This window comes from Hibiscus syriacus, unplaced genomic scaffold (assembly GCF_006381635.1).
Source record: "Hibiscus syriacus cultivar Baekdansim isolate YM2019G1 unplaced genomic scaffold, ASM638163v2 tig00113725_pilon, whole genome shotgun sequence".
Classification (NCBI taxonomy): Eukaryota; Viridiplantae; Streptophyta; class Magnoliopsida; order Malvales; family Malvaceae; genus Hibiscus; species Hibiscus syriacus.
The window spans coordinates 1845118-1865560 of record NW_024063471.1 but is presented as its reverse complement, the minus strand read 5'-3'; the positions used below and the strand labels follow the sequence as shown (position 1 = coordinate 1865560).

General features: G+C 33.2%; 1 protein-coding gene and 1 long non-coding RNA gene across 2 annotated transcripts; one reads left to right on the top strand and one right to left on the bottom strand.

The window, feature by feature from the left end:
* Positions 1-7666: 7666 nt before the first annotated feature.
* Positions 7667-8218, top strand: LOC120187612. The gene is made up of 3 exons (XR_005522322.1): positions 7667-7701; positions 8004-8069; positions 8158-8218. It is a non-coding gene; the product is annotated as an uncharacterized LOC120187612 (long non-coding RNA).
* A 3289-nt stretch (positions 8219-11507) lies between these two features.
* Positions 11508-13839, bottom strand: LOC120187611 (F-box/kelch-repeat protein At1g26930-like). Its single transcript, XM_039191296.1, has one exon. The coding sequence runs from the start codon at positions 13667-13669 to the stop codon at positions 12119-12121; it is 1551 nt and encodes a 516-aa protein (XP_039047227.1). The 5' UTR covers positions 13670-13839; the 3' UTR covers positions 11508-12118.
* Between the last annotated feature and the right edge of the window lie 6604 nt (positions 13840-20443).

Below are 20443 nucleotides of genomic sequence, written 5' to 3'. Positions count from 1 at the left end.
TAAGATTTTGAATTCATATTTTTTATGAACTTAAATTTGTAATGAATAATAATAATTAGATTAAAGTTGGATGTTTTAAAAATCATCTTGTTATCATCCCTAAGCACGAATGAGTATTTTTTAATTAAGGGATTTAGAGAAAGGTGAGGTTAAATGAGTAATGTATTTAGTAAATATTTATGGTCATAATAACGTTACTTTTTATGATATTAGTAGAACAATAATATATAAAATTGTTAGGCTATACCAGTGCTTCTTGTGTATCTGCATGTATTCTAATATAACTAGTAATGGTTAGTTAGTTTTGGATCCACAAAGCTGTTAGGTTGTTATCTGATTGTTAGTTTAACATACTAGCATTGCAAGCTATAAAATGATGTATTAGCATGTATAATGATCAATGAATTCAGTATATTTTCCAGTATGTACGTTTCTCAATATGGTATCTTTCGCTGTTGGTCTTGGGTTTCTTGTCTAATGAGTGTGGCTACACGTTCTTGCTTGGTGTTCATGGAATCATCCACGGGTACGGGCTTCTCTCACAAAAAAATTAATGTTGTTCTTGATGAGATGAATTTTCTCCTATGGAAGTAGCAAATTTTGCTTACTATAAGGAGTCACCGCCTCGAATGCTTGTTGACTGGAGTTCTGAAGCCACCGCCGGAAATGATTCTTGATGATATTGGTGCAGTTCGTGCCAATGATGCCTTTGAGGACTTTGTGGAGCAGGATAGTGCGCTTGCTTCGTTGCTTCTGTCGACCATTAGTCCTCATCTTCTTCCTCATTTTGTGGGCGTTGAATCGGCAGCTGCAGTATAGAATGTAGTACAACAACTCTTTGCGAGCAGATCCACGATGGCTGCTATGAGCCTGCACTGCAAGCTATAGTCGCTTAAGAAAGGCAATGATAGTATGAGAGTGTATCTCACTCTAGTAAAGGAAGTATATGATGCGCTTGCCTCGTGTGGTAGTGCAGTTTCACATGTTGGACATGTTGCAAGCATCTTGAAAGGACTGCCCAAGGAGTATCAACCATTTATGGCGGTTATCACCACAATGAAAGAAACACTGTCCTTGGAAAGCCTTTATATTGTTCTATTAGATGTTGAAGCACAGTTGGCCGGCTTCAATGAGCAATTCGATTACGTTCCTATGGCTGTCAATATTACTGAGAGAGAGGAGGTTCATGATTCCTCTACTAATAGTTGACATGATTCTAAATCTACACGCTCGTCGTTTACTAATAGAAATGGTAATCGAGGTCGAGGATGAGCTCGGATTCAATATCAACTTTGTGGCAAACTCGACCACTTGGTTAATCGCTGCTGGCACCGTTATGATGAAGCGTTTATGTGTGTTACATTTGAGTATCAAGATCATAAAGGATAGTCTTCCAATGCACACTATTCAACTACTGAGACTTCAAGCCTAGGCTTTGAGTGCTGCAAAGGACATTCTCAGGCAGCATGTCATTTGCAAGCTAATACGATCTCCAGATTCAGTGATCACTGAGTGGTGAATTCAGGAGATATACATCATATCACTCCAGATGTTGCAAATGTCTCGAACCATGCTGAATTTAGACGTCCAAGTAAACTTACTGTTGGCAATGGAGTCTCTATTGATATTCATAACATTGGTACTGTGATTGTCTCTTCTTCTTCTTTAAGAACCTTACATGTGCCTCACATAACCAAGAATTTACTTTCGATCTCTAAGCTTGCTAGGGATAATAAGGTTTATCTTGAATTCCATACTGAGAAGTGTTTTGTTCGTGATGAATTCTCTAAGGCGATTCTACTGCAAGGTGAAGAGAAATGAGGTTTATATATGTTTTCGCTTGGTGGTCCCTGTGTAGAAGGTTGTGGTACTGCAGTTCATCTTGCAACTACAGATGTGTCCCAGTCTGAGCTATGGCATCGTCGTTTAGGACATCCAACTAGTTTTGCTTTCAATAAAATTGCTAAAGAACTTGATGTAAAGTTTGATGTTGATATTAATAAAACGTGTGTGGCTTGCTTTATGGGCAAAAGTCACAAGCTACCATTTTCTTCATCCAATACTCAATACACTGCACCTTTTGAACTAGTATTTTCATATTTGTGGGGACCTCCTTACATTGCTTCAAATGGATTTTGCTATTATGTCACCTTTGTGGATGCTTTAACTCGGTTTACTTGTTTTATCTAATCAAAGATAAAGCTCAAGTTGTTGAAGCATTTCATGTGTTCCATAAACTGGTAGCAAATTAATTTGGTGGTTCAAACAAAGTTCTTTAGTCATATTGGGGTGGAGAGTATCGAGTTTTTTCTACATTACTTGCCAAGTCTGGGATAGTGCATCGGTTGACTTGCCCTCACACGTCTGATCAGAACGGAGTGGTTAAGCATAAGCATCATCATGCTATTGAATTAGGTATTATTCTGTTGGCCCAAGCATCCTTGCCCATGCAGTACTGGTCATATTCAATAGTGATTGTTGTTCATTTGGTCTACTGTATTCCTACGGTTGTGCTTGGAGGAATAACTCCATATGAGAAGTTGTTTAAAAAACTGAGTATACTTCACTAAAGGTCTTTGGGTGTCAGTGTTTTCTGCATCTAATACCCTTTCAGAATCATAAATTGTGCTTTCGATCTCAGCCTTGTACATATCTTGGCTTTAGTCCTCAGCACAAGGGCTACCAGTGTCTTCCCGGTAATGGTAGAGTCTATATATCTAGAAATGTTGTTTTTAATGAAAGAGTTTTTCCATTTGCATATGAAGTTGCAGCTTGTTCTCCACGTAGTGCACATGTTATCTGTTCACGAGACATTCCAATTGTTGCAGATGCAAGAAAGTGGATTAGTGAAGCTGTTCTAACTGTTAATCAAGGTAATATATATAATGCGGTGGGTGATGAGGCTGCAGACCAGTCATACCAGAACGTGTCCAATTCACATGTTGCTAGGGTCACATCTCTTGGAGTGCCAACCACTACTGCTGACTCAGGGTCAAATTCTACTTCAACGGGTATAAATAATACAAGTAAAACTAAAACAGTACGACTCAGGTGCTTGAAGAGTTGGTGTTGCCTATTAATGTGCCAACTACATCAACTACTCTACTAACTAGGGAGACACACAAAAAATGTGGAGTTTTCAAATCTAAGGTGTACTCTAGTCATTTTGACAATGAGATACCCTCCAAAGTTCAAGAGGCATTGCAATCGGCCAATTGAAGGGAGGCAGTTTAAGTTGAAGTAGATGCTCTTCAAAGGAACAACACGTGGAGGTTAGTTAAACTACCAGAGGGTCATGTTCCTATTGGTTACAAGTGGTTGTTTAAACTGAAACGCAATCCAGATGGCTCCATACATCGTCATAAGGCGCGTTTGGTTGCAAAAGGTTATTCGCAAGTACCAGGATATGACTTCACTGATACATTCAGCCCGGTTGTTAAATTATCCTCGCTTAATGTTGTGTTGGGACTAGTAGTATCAAATGACTGGGAGTTGAGACATGTTGAAATTAATAATGTGTTCCTTAATGGAGACCTCACTGAAGATGTCTTCATGCAACAACCACCAGGATTTGAGCAAGTTGCTGAAGATGGATATGTCCTGGTTTGCAAGCTTCAGAAGGTGCTTTATGGACTACGTCAGGCTCCTAGGAATTGGCATGCTAAGCTTAAGGACAATCTTGTACAGATAGGGTTTATTGCATCACGAGTAAACTCTTCTTTATTTTTCTGTAAACGAGATGTTGGTGACATATATGTGTTGGTATATATTGATGACATTGTCATTACTGGACTTTCGTCTTGTGAAATTCAAGAAGTAGTGCAGTTACTCAGTGATAGATTTTCGCTCAAGGACCTTGGTTCGCTTCGGTTTCTTCTGGGAATTGAGGCGCATCGCTCTCGTGGTTCTCTCTTCTTAAGCCAGAAAAAATTTGTGTTAGAACTGCTTGAGAAAACTAGCATGACAAGAGCAGTTGCGTGTTCCACGCCCATGGTTCTGGCATCGAAATTTTCAAAAGATGTTGGAGAGTTGTTGTTAAATGTGAGTGAATATCGCAGCATAGTTGGCTTATTGCTCTACCTATGTCATACTCATCCTGACTTAGCCTACAGTGTTGGAAAGGTGGCACAGTTCATGCATGCACCACGATAAACACAATGGCTTGCAGTCAAGCGTATTCTTCGATATTTAACTGGTATTGTGACTTATGGCTTAATGTTTCGAGCTAATGAGGCTGAGTTGACAATGTCCGCCTTTGCATATGCTGATTGGGGAGCCAATATAGATGATCGGTGCTCTATCTCTAGTTATGGTGTGTTCATTGGAAAATGCCTTGTTGCATGGAGTTCAAAGAAACAAAAAACTATGTCCCGGTCCACAATAGACACTGAGTACAAGTGTCTTGCTGATGCGGCTGCTGAAGTCACCTGGACGAGTGCTTTACTTGCAGACTTATGGTTACAATAACGGAGAGAACCGGTGGTTTGGTGTGATAATACGGGAGCAATGGCTATGAGTGTTAATCCCATCTATCATGCTCAGTCTAAGCATATAGATCTTGACATTCATTTTGTTCGAGAGAAGGTTGTAGCTGGACAACTTAAAATTAACTATATACCTGCTACACATCATGTTGCAGATGGTTTTACAAAGCCTCTGTCCAAGTCTGCGTTTGAGGAGTTTCATCGCAGTGTATGTGTGGTGCCAGGGTTGTAGGTTTGTAATTAAAACAAGGAAAAGATGAGAAGAGTAAGTAGAATGTTAGGCTATATCAGTGCTTGTTGTGTATCTGCATGTATTCTAGGTTAGTTTTTGCGCCACAAAGTTGTTAGATTGTTAGTTTAACAGACTAGCATTGCAAGCTATAAAATGATGTATTAGCATGTATAATTATCAATGAATTCGGTATATTTTCTAGTATATATGTTTCTCAATAAAAATATAATACGATACTTTTACCCATAGATTGAGCATGTGAAAGTACAATTTGATGTAGTAGAAAGGCGAAGTCCCGCAAGATAAATAAATAAATTAATAATCAAAAGCATGCTGTATCTTAGAAAAGGTCTAGATTTTTCTTAAATAGCGTTGTCAGACCTTTGTTCTTTTTGAAAATGTGATTTGGACTACTTTCTTTCCTCCTTTTTTATCCTTTATATTTTATGGGTTACTTTGCTTGGACCAAACGGCCCAACCTAATGGTTGTAGGAGTCGATTTTCTTATGGTTCAATGCTTAATGAATGCAGAACCTTCGTGTTGCTTACAAGGGTCCGTTCTTCTTATACTTCCACCGATCCAGAATTATTTTTTGAGGATAATATACATATATTAATAACATAAAATTTTAGATGGAATTAACACATAAATATTAATAATATAAAGTTTTTTAATAAGATGAACACAAATAAAATTTTAAGATAAATTAAAATAAGTAATTAAAAAAATCACACTTCAAAGTGAACACGTACTCACTATAGTAATTATAAATCCATCATTTAGGGTTGGACCTAAAGCAGGTGGGTGAGACAGTTACCTCCTAAAAATTTTAAATTTTTATATATTTTAAAATTTTATTTGTACTTTCTATTAAAAATATGTTTTTACCCCTTAAAATTTTATATATTCTATGATATGTAAAATTTAATAAGTTTACTTCTCCACCAGGAAATTTGTGTCTATCCATGTCGTCATTGCACCTAACAGGCTAACACTTGATATATATGAGAACATAAGAAGGCTAAAGAGCATGGGAGATTATAATGACAGATCTAGAAATATATATATATATATATATATATATATATATATATATATTAATAATAAAAATTTCTCCTATTACATGATAAAATTTTAAAGTGAACACTTTTAATTGAACAACCTAAATTTCATCTAAATTTCATCTCCATCCTAAAACCCATTTGATTCTAATCAAGTATATGTTTTAGATTACATGATAAAACTCTTTAATTTTGTTAAACATTTAATGTTATTACATTATCAAAAATTGATAATGGTAAAATTATTTATTTAATCTTATTTCGTTTGATTCTAATTTAAATCTTTTATAATTATCTAAATGTAAATTTTACTTATTCACATCTATAAAAAAATTTATACGGTCAACAAAATTTTAAGATAGTACAAAATTTATTTTTAATTATTATAAATGTTAATAAACTTGCAGTTACAAGGTAGTAATCTTTTTAAAATAAATTATAAAATAGCAAAATAAAAGTAAAATTGAAGCAGGGCGGCATTAATCAAAACACGTGTCGTTTACATATTCTGACTCATTTTCATGTTTGTTACGTTACGTTCAGACTTCACACCAGTAACAGTACACCACTTTTCTTTGTCACATCCAAATTTATTTCTCAAATAAATCAACAAATTATAGCATTTGTTTATTCATACAATATATGAGATCACGTATCACTGTTTCTTATAGGCTCCGAAATTGAAATAGTATATAATAAATAATGAAAAATCAGTTTATTAAAATTAAGACAGATAAGAATTTTTATTATTTTATAAATAAAAAAAAAATAAAAAAAATTCTATTTAAAGAATCAATATAATTCAATTTTAAGAACAATTAAAACTCCTTATTATCGTACCAACAATAAGTTGATATAGTAGAATAAAACACTAGATCCCTTAAAAAATATGACCCATCAAAACTTTCGGATAAGCACTTTCGTTCACCGGAGCATCCAAAGAATTTATACCAAGTTAAGGAGCATCATAGTCAACTAGAAAACATAGGTCAATACTATTGACAAACTCACGTAAACTTTTATAACGAAATTTAAAATCTAACGACTAAATTTACCTAATTTATTAACTTAAGAATAATCATAATGACTATATATCTTATATCATCAACTAAAATAATTATAAATATATTTGACAATAATTGAGAGGTGGATTTTCCCATGACTAGGGGTGTAAACGAACCGAGTCGAGTTCGAGTATTGTTAAGCTCGACTCGAACTCGAAAAGTATAAACTCAAGCTCGATTCAACTTGAAAACTCGCGAGCTAAAAATTATTAAGCTCGACTCGAACTCGAAATATATTTTTAAAACTCGACTCGAATTCGAAAAGACTCAAATTCAAAAAAAATCAAGAATTCAATTAAAACTCAAAACTCGATTCAAGCTCGATTTTAAGCTCAATTCAAGCTCGAAACTCGAGCTCAATTCAAGCTCAATTTTGAGCTCGAAAACAAGTTAATTTTCAACTGCCGAAACCCATCCCTTTTATAAACTCGACTTTACCCCTTATTCCCCAAAACTACCGATGTGGGATATCCCTCTTTCAAGCTAAATATAGTATACTGTGCATCTTCTTCTTCCTCCTCTTCTTCTCTCCCGAAACTCAACGCTCTGAATTAATAATCCTGGTTCCAAACATTCCACTTCCAATTGATCTCCCATGAATTGCAATAAATAAGAAAAAGAAAGGTGTCAGCAGCTATAAGAATATTTATTCAAAATCTCCCATGGATTGTCTGGTACTCTGGTTCGCGAGGTCCCGAGCATTATTGGCGGTGACAGTTTTGTCCAGCACAGGGATATTTCACCATCTTCATGACGGAACCATCATCCCGACTCTAATCACCTTCTCTTTGCCGACAACTTTCATGGCAACACTCTTCCCCGTTGGAAGATGCCGGTTCATTGGTGCATGCTTTCTTATGTAAGTTCCCTGCTTAATATATACTTCCTTTTAGCATATGGTTGACTGTAAATTCTGCATTTTGTCCCTTTTTCAATTTACAGACATCTTTTATATTGTTGGTCACTTATCTTTTAATAACACACAAATTCTTCTTTTGTTGCTATAATTCGTATTTCCTGGTTTGAATTCATGCTTATGTTTTTTTTTTGAGTTGTGTGAATCATTTGGTTGTCATTTTTTTCTAAGAAGAAACTTCTTTCTCTCCTTTAAATTTAAATTATATTTAAGACTCATATGTTTGGTCTCTATATGTTTAATAGTTGGGCAAGTGGAGCCCTTGATCCTGAGAGAAACGAATCTGGTGATCTTGTAACATCTGTAAAAAGGTTTCTATATATTTCTAATGCCATTGTAATGTCTTAGCCCTTTTACTTGCTGACATATATCAAGTATCTCCCATTTGCTTTTTTATAGGGGTGTATGGGCAATGATTGCAGTTATTCTTGCTTATTGCTTGCTGCAAGCTCCTTCCACGTGAGTTATTAGATTGATTCTCTCTGTAGATCTTAATCCATTTAATTGTTTTACATGGATTCCTTACTGATTTGTAGAAAACTTTCATGACAACTTTCATGGCAAAGTTCATGGCATTCGACCAAGCTCGTATTTTCCATGGAGAAAAGCCAGTTAATTGGTTTTAGCTTTCTCGGCCATTTTTATAAGGTAGATCTATAGAAATTACTTGAAAGATATAATTTAAAATAAACAGACGATTATAAACAGTGTCGATAGTCATCATTAAGATATGATAAAATCATGTCTCAATCAGCAAGGTGTAGATATTTATTTAACATGTTGATATGTTTATGTATAAGTATGCAAATGATTTATTTAAGAGTCACATAACATCATTTAGCATAATTTGTATGTTACCTTCATGTACATACTTAACCCCTATCATATAACTGAGTTTAGGGTTTAGGTTTTAGGGTTTAGTGCTAATGGTTTAGGGTTTAAAGATTAAGGTTTAGGGTTCAGGGTTTAGTATTTATGGCCTAAGGTTTAGGGATTAGAGTTTAGGGTTTAGTATTTATGATTTAGGGTTTAGGGTTCATTTCAAATAGTCAAATATATTAATTAATCGACTTGGTAATGATTTATGAGGTAAGTACAATATAGTATCTTGATATTAAATGCTCAAACCCTTGATATTTGAACCCGAAACCTCAAAATATAACAACAATTTAAAAAATTAGTTATTAAAAATATTATCATTAGAAATATATTAAATATTTGTCATTAGACAAATAATTTTTTATTAATTTAAAATAAATATTAGAATATTTATTGAAAAGTAATTTTTAACCATTTTTAATTTTTCTATTGTTTGGCTATTTTTTTTATTTTATTTTATGTTGTCATGTACTTGTGCAATAAAAAGTTAAAATAAGAAAGAAAAAATCAACCAAACACATGTAATTTAATATGTGCTTAATTAAATGGACTTTTATTTTTCTTTTAGTAATATACAATGTAACAATTGGACTTGGGCTGGTTAAAATAAAATTTGATGGTAGTTGTATTATAGAATTTTTTATATATTTTTAAAATTTTATAACTATCAATAATATATTTTAAATATATTTTTAATAATGTAGTTTTAAAAAATCTAAAATTATAATATAAAATTTTTTCGAGTAGCTCACGAGCTTTTCGAGTCGAATATCGAGTAGCTCGTTTCGGCTCGTTAAGAACTCGAGTCGAGCTCGAGCTCGAGTCGAGTCCATTCGATCCGAGTATTTATCGAGCCTTGATCAAATCGATCTCGAGTACCTCGCAATCTGTCTCGTCTCATTTACTGCCCTACCCATGACCACTTTCTTTTTTTACCATTATTTTCCCTTACACTTCCATTTATCTAATAAAAAAATGTCGATGAACGGTGGTTATCTCATCAATCTTGATTTTTCACTTAAAAGGCGTAAATCACTAAATGTCGACGATATCAGCTTGTTCTCATTTAATAGTTATTAAGAAAATATAATGCTGGCCCCCTAACTCTTTGAAGGCAAACTCTGGGGTCAAGTTTGGCAGAATAAACCAAGGGACTGGCCTGCAGTTTACACAGATGGGCGGGTTGCAAAATAAATGCACTCTTCAAAAAAGCTTACAGTTTTGTATGAGAGTAAGAAGTCTGCAAGCGTTGGAAAGAATATTTAGTTACTCTGCCAGCTTTTCATCAGAAAGTGCCTTTCTTTATCGTTATGTCTTCTTATTTTCGTTTTTTTTTTATATCAAGATTGTTTTGGAAAATATACTATGATTTAGGTGATAACAATTCGATTCAAATTGCTTTTGTTTTTGAACGAAAATTGTAAACCGATCCGAATATTTTAAAAGCATCACTATTTAAAATAAAAAATATTTTATAAAAATAAAAAAATACTTTTGAATTATAAGAAAAAAAGTTAAAAAATAAAACTTTGGTTTTATTCAAATAACCGATCGTATCAAGAAATTCAAATGAGGTTTTTAGTTTTCTTGTTGAACATTGTATCTTTCGATAATGTCATCTTTAAAATTTAAAATATAATTTTTTTAAGACTATAATATAACTTAACATTATATCAAACATAATTCATATAACAGTTTTTAATAATACAACAGTTTAATCTTAAATAAACTGAGAAACACGGTTTTATGGTTGACCAACGAGAATTGGCCCCTATGGTTAACGTGGCCTCACCGCATTCTGATCAAATCAAATTTTCAAAGTCATTACAGCTAATTGGCAATATTTTTTTAACACCATAATATCAAATTTCCCAGCTAATAAAGAAAGAAAACAATACACCTCAAGTCCCCGCAATAATAAAAATATGACAAGCACTAAAGAATTGATTGCAGAGAAGAAGGAAAAAAAGGTTGAAATTTTGGGCATAGGACCACCTTCTGATTTTAGTAAAGTGTCGGCATTCCCAAAATTGCAGTAGGAGAACCAAAAGTCTTAATAGAATTTTCCTGGACTGACTGAAACTCGGTGTGTGAATTTGGATTAAATATAGCAGCAGAGGAAAGGGGTGAAAGGAAACTGATGTACATACAGGCCAAACAGGATAGAGAAGACATTTTTGCAAGATTTCTCAAGTTTTCTGGTTTCCAAACACATATCTAGCTTACATACAAAACACAGTACATATATATTTATTCCAACTAAACCAATAAAAATAAACTGGCTCATATTCCCACCTATGGAACAGAAGAAAATGGAAACTAGGCATGCATGGTACATCATCCCATAAACCGAGATTATTCCGGTGCCTTCCTATATCTAGTACCCATCACATGACGATTTTCTTCAACAAAGCTATATTTGTGTGATGCTTCATATGTGTGTGTGTATAGGTAGGAACCTAGCTTCTAAAATATAAACTTCATTTGCACCACCGGCCCTAAAAAGAATGTCATGGCAGAGAGGTCATAATAGATATTCGTTTTACGGAATATTCTTTGAAACTGATAGTCTCTCGTAAAAGCCATGAAAACTAAGATTCTCGTCATTGCAGAGCGCACTCTAAACTCCAACCCTAAGCAGATATCAGGCTGACTAGGTTCTGGTTTCAAATTTAGTGCACGGTTTTGTTCTTAAAAGTTTAAGAAACTAGAAAAACCATGCACTTAATCTATAAACAGCAATTGATGCTAAATCATACACAAGTTTTCAATTAGTAATTATACTATGATACGTCCTAATCATATATGAATATAATTCTATATTCGTGCTTGTGGAATAGCTGAAAGGAATAAGAACAAACAGCATCAGCTGAACAAAAGAAATTTAAAACCAACAAAAGATTCCAAAGTGTACATAAAAAAAATTCTGGGAATATATAGCCCATCAATTGTAATGATCAATGTAATCAGTACATCAGCCAACATCCAAGATTACAACCCCCAGAACTTATTGTCTCCCTTAAAGATCATTCCAAGAAAATTAAGGATGAAGAAAACCCGTATGTCTAGTTCTGTGTTCTTAAAAAAGCTTCAACAATCTCTGATAGCGACCTACCGATATGTTGGTACTTCAATTTATTAAACCTACTCCTGTGCTATATGACACCAACCTTTCAAGTTCTCATGTTACTTAAAACAGGGGAAGACGCGTATTTAATGGAAGAAATTTTGAATGAAGTTGTAAAAAGAAACAAAAGCTCAAGATGGGGTATCAGTAAATCATTCTATCGAATCTTGAGTAAAATCTGAAGTTCTTCCCCATTATCTCCCATCCAAGGGAAAATATATAAAAAAGGAAAGATGGGGAAAATTAACATTAACAGTAATTCAGAATTCTGAATAGGAGGAGAAACCAATAATGTAAACCTCAGTGGCAATGTCGCACCATTTCACAGCACATGATGTCGCCAAAATCCATCAACTAGCATCCCATGACAGCACAATTATAAACAAAGCCACCCGATTGCTTTCTCGCAAGCAAGTTCCATTGAGGCGACCCTTGACTTGGAACCCATGCATTCACTTCTATAAAACCTTCCCCTGAAGTCCCAGGTCCACCGATCACAATAAGGCGATCTCCACATGCTCTGAATGCAAGACCCCAACCATTCATTGAGACAGCCCTTTCAGGCAATCTTCCAATAGTCAACCATGAGTTTCTCTCCTTATCATACTTCTTTACCTCCATGTCAGCATAGTCAGCAGAATACAAGTCATCATTTACAACTGCAACCAGAGGGGGTGCACCGGCTGCTGCAGGCATCTCAGCCTCACCAGCTGCTCCACTCCTTCCAGGTGACATGTTAGGAATTTCAGTCCATTTTTTAGTCTGTAGATCATACTCCTCACCTGAAGTGAGAACCCTAGTATCTTTTCCAACTCCCCCAATTACATAAAATTTTCTATCCATAAATACTCCACTACACATCTTCCTCGGCTTATTCATGCTAGGGAGAGTCTCCCACTTCTGTGTCTCGGAATTGTACATTTCTGCAGAGCTCAGGATATTACCCTGAGAATCACAACCACCAGCTAAAATCGCAATCTCTCCAAGACTAGCTGACCCAAACAAGCACCTTGGAGCATTCATACTTATGCCAGAAGTCCAAGAATTTGTCAAAATACTATATCTATATATAACCAGAGAAGTCACTTCTTTCCCAAAAACTAGCAATTCAGTTCCCACAGCCAAGGATTCCTTATCTGAAAAAATGAAACATTCATTGTGAGGCATCCTTGGCAAATGCATCCACCTGTGTCGAATTGGATCAAATGCCTCCCATTGAAAGAGTTGACAAGAAAAGTATACCCAATGCTCAATCACTCCATTCAACCTCCTCAACGTATAAATCTCTCCACTCCTAATTAAACTCCTAATTAAGGAATAAAAACTCCGGTTCAACGAGGCAATGGAACCATAATCAGACCTTGAACACCTTATCAGACAACTGATGGAGATGTCTCTCCCAATTGGTTGGATTAAGGAATCCAAATCTGAAAACAATTCCCCACCATTTTCCCCACAACCATGCTCCACCTCATGAGAATCTGAAAAACCCTTATCATCATTATCTTCCCCAGACTGTTCCTCCGGTGAGTCCTCCACAGAACGCAACAGGCTGTCTTCGGGTTTGTCTAGTCCAATAGAGTGACGGTGGATAAGTGAAGAATTCAAATCCGAAGAAAAATCAGATTGCTTACTGTCATCGTCGGATTGGTCACGTGAATCAGGCAAGAGGAGGTCACGTGAGTCTTCTGGGGAGGAAGTAGTATTAATATTACCATTATCACTGTTATCATCGCTGGAAGAATCATCGGATGAGAGCTTAGCCAATTTGGTCTCCCGAAGAGTACCGTCAGATTCGGCAAATTCCGGTGAACGCTTCCCATTATACATGTAAGCCCACTCTGTTCCTTGTTGACAAGAGCTTGCAAACAACAAACACGGCTCGCAGGACCGGCCCTCCAACATGACTCTTCCGCCCACCTACCCAACTTCAAAAGTGAAAAAATTTCCCCAAAAATAAAGCTTTAGGAAATTTCGAATCACTGTAACAAGCACAAGCTTTTCTTTTTGACCCACGGAAAAAGAAAACGCTGTCAAGGATAACAAATTCAACCTATTAAGAAAAGAAAAAACTAACGAAAATCTTTAATTGAATTCGAAATGATAAGATAAATCCAACGGAAATTTGAAGACAATAAAAAACGATCCAATTGAGATTTATAAAGGTAAAATAATTTACAAAGGCCTTTTTGTGTGTGTGTGCCGGTTCCAGAAGTCAAAGGAGAATAAACAGAAACAAATTTATAAGACAAGAAGGAGAAAACTCACGATCAAACGAACAGAAGAAAAAAGAACTACCAGATCTCGGTATTTCATATACAAAAGAAGCGGAACATAATATATAGATGTCTGCAAATAGAACTGTTAGATTCAAAAGAACTGGAAGAAAAACAGAGAGCGAATTAGATCTGTTTATAATTTCACTAATCTAAGTTAATGAATCAGGATAAAAAAACAAAGTGATTAAAAACTAATAACATGGAAATGGGGGGAAATGACGAAAAAAAGTTGATTAATAATAACAACAATGTTGCGAGGGACATACTGATTGGGTAAGAAGAAATGTCGCCTTCCTGGTGCTTCTTCGTCAAATTTTCTTTCTCTGTTTCTCCATAGGTTGGTTTTCTCGTCCTTTGGATTTTATCTGCGAATCAAAGCGAGGGGTTGAGAGCTTTGGCTTCAGCAGCAAAAATTCTTAAGAGGTCCGTTTATCTATCTTCAATGTCTTCTCTCTCTATTTATTTTCTCTCTCCCCGAACAATAAAAGAGAAAATGCTATTTGAATTTTGATTTATGAAGTAAACAAATTAAATAATTTTTTTTCATGAAAATAAATAAATGAGATTAGATATTATTAAACACTTATCTCCCTTCCCTGGGCGGAGAAGAGGAGAGGCGGGATGATGGCGGCGGCTGCGGATGGGTCCTACAGAAAGAAGGAAGGGGGCGGGGGGAGGGAAACAACCATAACCGGTGAGCGCCTGATTGAACACGTGTTGATTTATTTATGATAAAAAAGTAGAGTCCGTTACCTCAACGTCTTTCACCGTCCTAATTAATCGGTCAATTTTCTCCGTTAGTGGAGTTCTGATTCCATTGACAATCGTTTTCATGAAAAATTAAGCTCAAGTTTAATTAATTACTTAATCCTCAATTAAGGAGTCACCGGTCATTTTATCAAATAACTTACACATTCTTTATATTTTTTATGAGTAAAGTACACAAATAATACTATAGTGTGGTAGTTTGTTGAGTCTATCAATTATTAAAAAAAATTATAAAATAATCACTCGACTATAGGGTGTTATTTTGTTAAATCACTTGACTGTTAAAAATTATAAAATGATCGCACAAGTATTCATATGTTCCAAATTCATGTTTCCTGTTCAAAATTAACGATAGTTTAAATTAGGCGTTAACATGTTATTTGAGACATGGTAAAATTGAATCTTATAATTGTTTGAGTTGTGTTTATGTATTGACTCTTTGTTTATATTGTGTCATCAAGCTAGTACTTCAAATATTATATCGTAGAGTCATTGCTTAAAAGTAGATGTGGTACCAATAAATATCATTAAAATATTATTTTATCATATCTGAATAATTATATTAATGTCAAACTCAAATGATCATCAACTTTTTCTAATAAAAAATGACAGTTCGAAACATATGAACAATCATCTGACTATTTTATAATTTTTAATAATCATAAGACTCAATAAAATAAAATTTTATAACCGAATTTTATAACTTTTAATAATTTTAAACTTAACAAATTAACATTTTATTGTCACATGGTATTACGATGGACGTGGAAATCCCTTCTGAAATGGCGCACGAGATGGCGCACGTGGTATCTACGATGGCCGGACAAGAATTCGTTGCAAGAAATAAAACAAGAGTTCGAACCCATCTCGTGGTCAACCATAATGGAATTTTGACCGATGTTTGCATAGACTGGTCGGGATTAATGAACGACGATCAAGTGCTGCAAAAATCATCCCTTTATCAAAGAGCAAACGACGGGTTCTTCAACGGAATTTGGATCGTGGGGGTTTGGTTCCCTACAATAGACAACGATCGACATGGATATAGTTAAATTTAAAGGTTCGGCATTGTTTGATTTATTTTAAGTAATAAAATAAAATATTAGACATCAAACTAAAACGAAATAAACATTAGACATTAAATTAAAAAAATGAACATATATTAGATACTTTTTGAATACTTAAGCCTAAAATAAACTATAACATGCACAGTTACTTAGGGCATAAATTCAATTTCTAGAACATACTCTTTTTAGTATTGTTAGTATCATGCAAATTAGAAGGAAAAGAATAATGGTGATTTAAAAAAAAATAATCTTTTGTCCCAAAAAAAATGATTTACGAACGAAGTGCACAATTACTTTTTTAATTTATTATGTGCATATTTTTATCTTTTCGTTATTATTATTATATATACAAGTAAAATGATAATTTTTTTATAATAAAGTGGGGGTAATGCAAGCAATTATTATTATATATATATATATTTAAAGTTTATCATCTGTAAAAAGAAATTATTATGTCCGTGAGTAAAGTGGATGTTCAATCGAGTCGAGTAAAAAATTTTGAGTTATTCGAGTTGACGAGTCCTATTGTACAACTCGGAATTAACTTGAAATTTTTTCGAGCCGAATCAAGTCAAATATTTAAGTTTCTTTTTGAATTTAATTATAAATATTTATAATATTATGATATTATTTGATTTTAATTTAAATATTTTTTTGATCTATTACAATAATATAACAATTCATTCATGTGTGATTTTTGATTAAAAAAAATACAATACATATGTATTTCCTTTATATGTGATGTATATATATCATACAGAATTGAGAGACTCTATTTAAACTTAAAATTCAACCATTAATTATTAAATATTTCAAGTTATTCGAGTTATATTTTACAACTTGATTCGAACTTGAAATTTTTTCGAGTCAAGTCGAATTTATGAAATTACAACTCAAAGTTATTTCGAGTCAAGTCGAGTTTTACTCACCCCTATCAGTGAATATTAAGGCTTGATTTTCATTTTATGTAAATTACTAAATTATGTATAAACTAATTTTAAATTTTATTATAATTTAAATTATATTTTTGTAAAAAAAAATATTCTTATTATTAATTTGATTGTGTTTTGTAACGTTTAACTTTAATTTATCTAGATGTTTAATGTAAGTATGGTTCATTTTTTATAAAAATTAATTGAATCGTATTATGTGTAATAAAATCATAGTATACATATAGAATACTATGTGAGTAGATAACAATCTTTTATTAAACATATCCTACAAATTTGTAAGTACATCCTTTTATAGGCTAAATCTCATAAGTTATTAGAACTATATGTTACAACATTTACACCTTAAGTTTTCATAATTTAAGTATATAAAAGATGAAACATCCATATTAAATATTATTTATAACACTCCCTCTTGGATGTTTATCAGTAAAAATCTGTCTCGTTAAAATCTTATTAGGAAAAAGGGGCAAACCTAATGAAAGAAATAGTACATCATCCTTTAATACGCATGACTTGCTACCTCATTAAAACCATTTCCAAGAAACCCATTGTGACAAAACCATGGATAAGGGAGAAAGAGTACAACGCGTATTTGATCTCCCTTATGAATGCATCATATAAGATCTCTTAAATCCAATGTTGAAAATTAACTTTTCAAATGTACTCATAGGAAACGCCTCAATAAATAGATCTGCTAAATTTTTACTTGAACGAATCTGTTGGTCATTAATTTCCCCATTTTTTTGTAGATCATGAGTGAAAAAGAACTTTGGTGAGATGTATTTTGTACTATCACACTTTATGTATCCTTCTTTGAGTTGGGTAATGCAGGATGTATTATCCTCATATAAGAATGTTAGAGTTATTTTCTCAGAGCATAAGTCACAATCTTCTTAAATATGATTGATTACAGATCTAAGCCACAAACATTCACAACTAGTCTCATGGATAGCTAAAATCTCAACATGATTAGAGGAAGTGACAATAATTGTTTGATTTATAGAGCGCAGAACAATTACAAGACCGCCATATGTAAATACAAAACCAGTTTGTGATAACTCATTATGAGGATCATATTAGTACCCTACATTTATAAAACCAATCAATTCTATTTTTGGATAAAATAGGAAAAAATAATCTAATGTCTTTCGTACCTTGAAGATAACAAAATATATGTTTCAAGCCATTTCAATGCCTTCGGGTAGGACATGAACTAAATCTTGCTAATAAATTGACAATAAATGATATACAGTTAAAACTCTATAAATTAATAATGTCAGGATCGGAGAAATTTATTAATTTAGAGAGTTATTAATTTATCGATAAATTAATAATTATTAATTTAAAGAGTTTTTAAGTAATTATACTGTACATACCAAACAAAAAGGCAAATTAGTCTATGCCTCTTAGAATTACGTTGCAAGAGATGAGTTAAATTAATAATGAGCTCCAAATAGACTTGAACTTTAAAGGAAAATAGACAACTATTGAATCATATTTCAATAGAGTGTAATATATTTTTTTTCAGTTTCTATGAATTATTAATTTATGATTTTCTTGGGACCGAAAATTATAAAGGGATCTAACGAAAAATTATTATCTTATTATTTTATCAAGTTTTTCAATTTTTTACAATGGCATAAGTCGGGACCGGACAAATTTATTATTTTAGAGAGTTTATTAATTTACCGAGTATTAATTTAAAGAGTTTCTACTGTATCATATTGTGTATGACTAAAAAGAGACATCAATGCACCAATAACACTTAAATATGGTACTTCTGGACCAAGAAGATTTTAATTTTTTTTCTAGATGATGAAAAATATCTTTATTTACGTCAAACGACCTAGCAACCATCGAGATACTCAACTGATGTGCATTATGCATGTAGAATTTCTTCAAAACTTTTTCTATATAAGACGACTGATGTACAAAATTTCATTTTTTAGGTTCTCAATATGTAACCCAAGACAAAATCTTGTCTTTCTAAGGTATTTCATTTCAAATACTTTATTTAAGTATTCCATTGCTATTGAGATCTCTAGAGGAGTCCTAATGATATTTAAATCATCAATGTACACAATAATAGTGACAAATCCAAAATTGAATCTCTTAATAAAAATATATAGGGAAATCAAATCGCTTTTTATAACCTTCTATTAATAAGTACTTACAAAGGAGATTACACCACATGTGCCCAGATTGTTTTAATCCATAAAGATATTTATTTAATTTGATTGAATAATATTCTTGAGAATCATAATTAGTTGCTTTCGGCAAACTAAATCCTTCTGGAAGTTTCATGTAAATATTATTATCAAGAGACCCACATAAATAGGTTGTAACAACATCCATTAGGCAGAAAGTAAATCCTTTTATTACTAAACTAATGAAAAATATAAAATTAGTTACATCCATAACCGAGAGTATTTTTCTTCATAATCGATTTTGGGTCTTTGCGGAAATATTTGTGCAACCAAACGAGCTTTATATCTTACAATTTTCCCCTTTTCATTTCCCTTTCTCACAAAAACTCATTTATATCCCACGGGTTTTACACCATTTGGTGTACAAACTACAGGTCTGAATAATTCTCTCTTTGTAGGAGATTTTAGTTTCGTCTCATTCGCTTCATTCCATTTTGACCAATCGTTTTTTTATTTACATTGTTCAATTGATACAAGTTCATGATCTACATTATCATTCCAAATCTCTAGTGTTATATTACATGCAAATATTTCATCGACGTCAATTAGATTTTGATTCCACTTATTACTAGACATGACATAATTTATTAAGATCTCTTTATTATTAGTTAATTGAGTTATATCAAAATTCTCTTCTTGAGTTCCTTCAATATCTTTTAGAAATTTTTTAGATTCTTCGATCAAACCATCATTAGATATAGCTTCTTTTTCTTTTTTGATGATTCTTATCCTTTGAATCTACTGATCTATCACGCTTCAGGTGTGCCAACAACTCATTATCAACTAGAGTTTGTCCATTCGAGACATCAATTTTAATTGGAGTGTTCACTGTTGGTATATGTGATTTAGTCACTCTTTTAGGGTTAGTAAAACCATCTGGCAGTTGATTTGCTAATGTTTCTAAAAAGAAATCAGTTTCATCCAAGTGAGTTTGACCAATAATGCCATAATCAGAAATATTCAAGTGTGTTTGACTATTCATGTCACATTCCTTTGTGTTATTTCCGAAAACAAAATTTGTTTCTAATTACTTACATATATCTTTTACTGATTTTTTATAAAGGTCCACAAGATGCTTTGGCGTACGATAGGTATGAGACCAATGGTTTGTATCACCGCACCGATAGCATAAATATTCTATTTTCTTTCTCTAATCTTTATCACTTTTATTATCCTTATAATCCCATTTTTTGTGGTTATAAGATTTCTTAAAATGATCACTTCGTCCACGTCCACAACCATGATAATAACCTTGACCGCGTCCATAAACACAATCACGACTGTGATGATGCTTTTATTTTTTCACTATAAGATGCCACTTCAGGGAATAGATTGGCACAAGTAGGACGAAACACATGTTTTTTCATTAACAATTCATTGTTTTGCTCGACCACGAGAAGACAAG

Bases quoted from the DNA above. Each gene is read 5' to 3' on its own strand.
- LOC120187611 (XM_039191296.1), bottom strand. From the start codon at position 13,669: ATGTTGGAGGGCCGGTCCTGCGAGCCGTGTTTGTTGTTTGCAAGCTCT.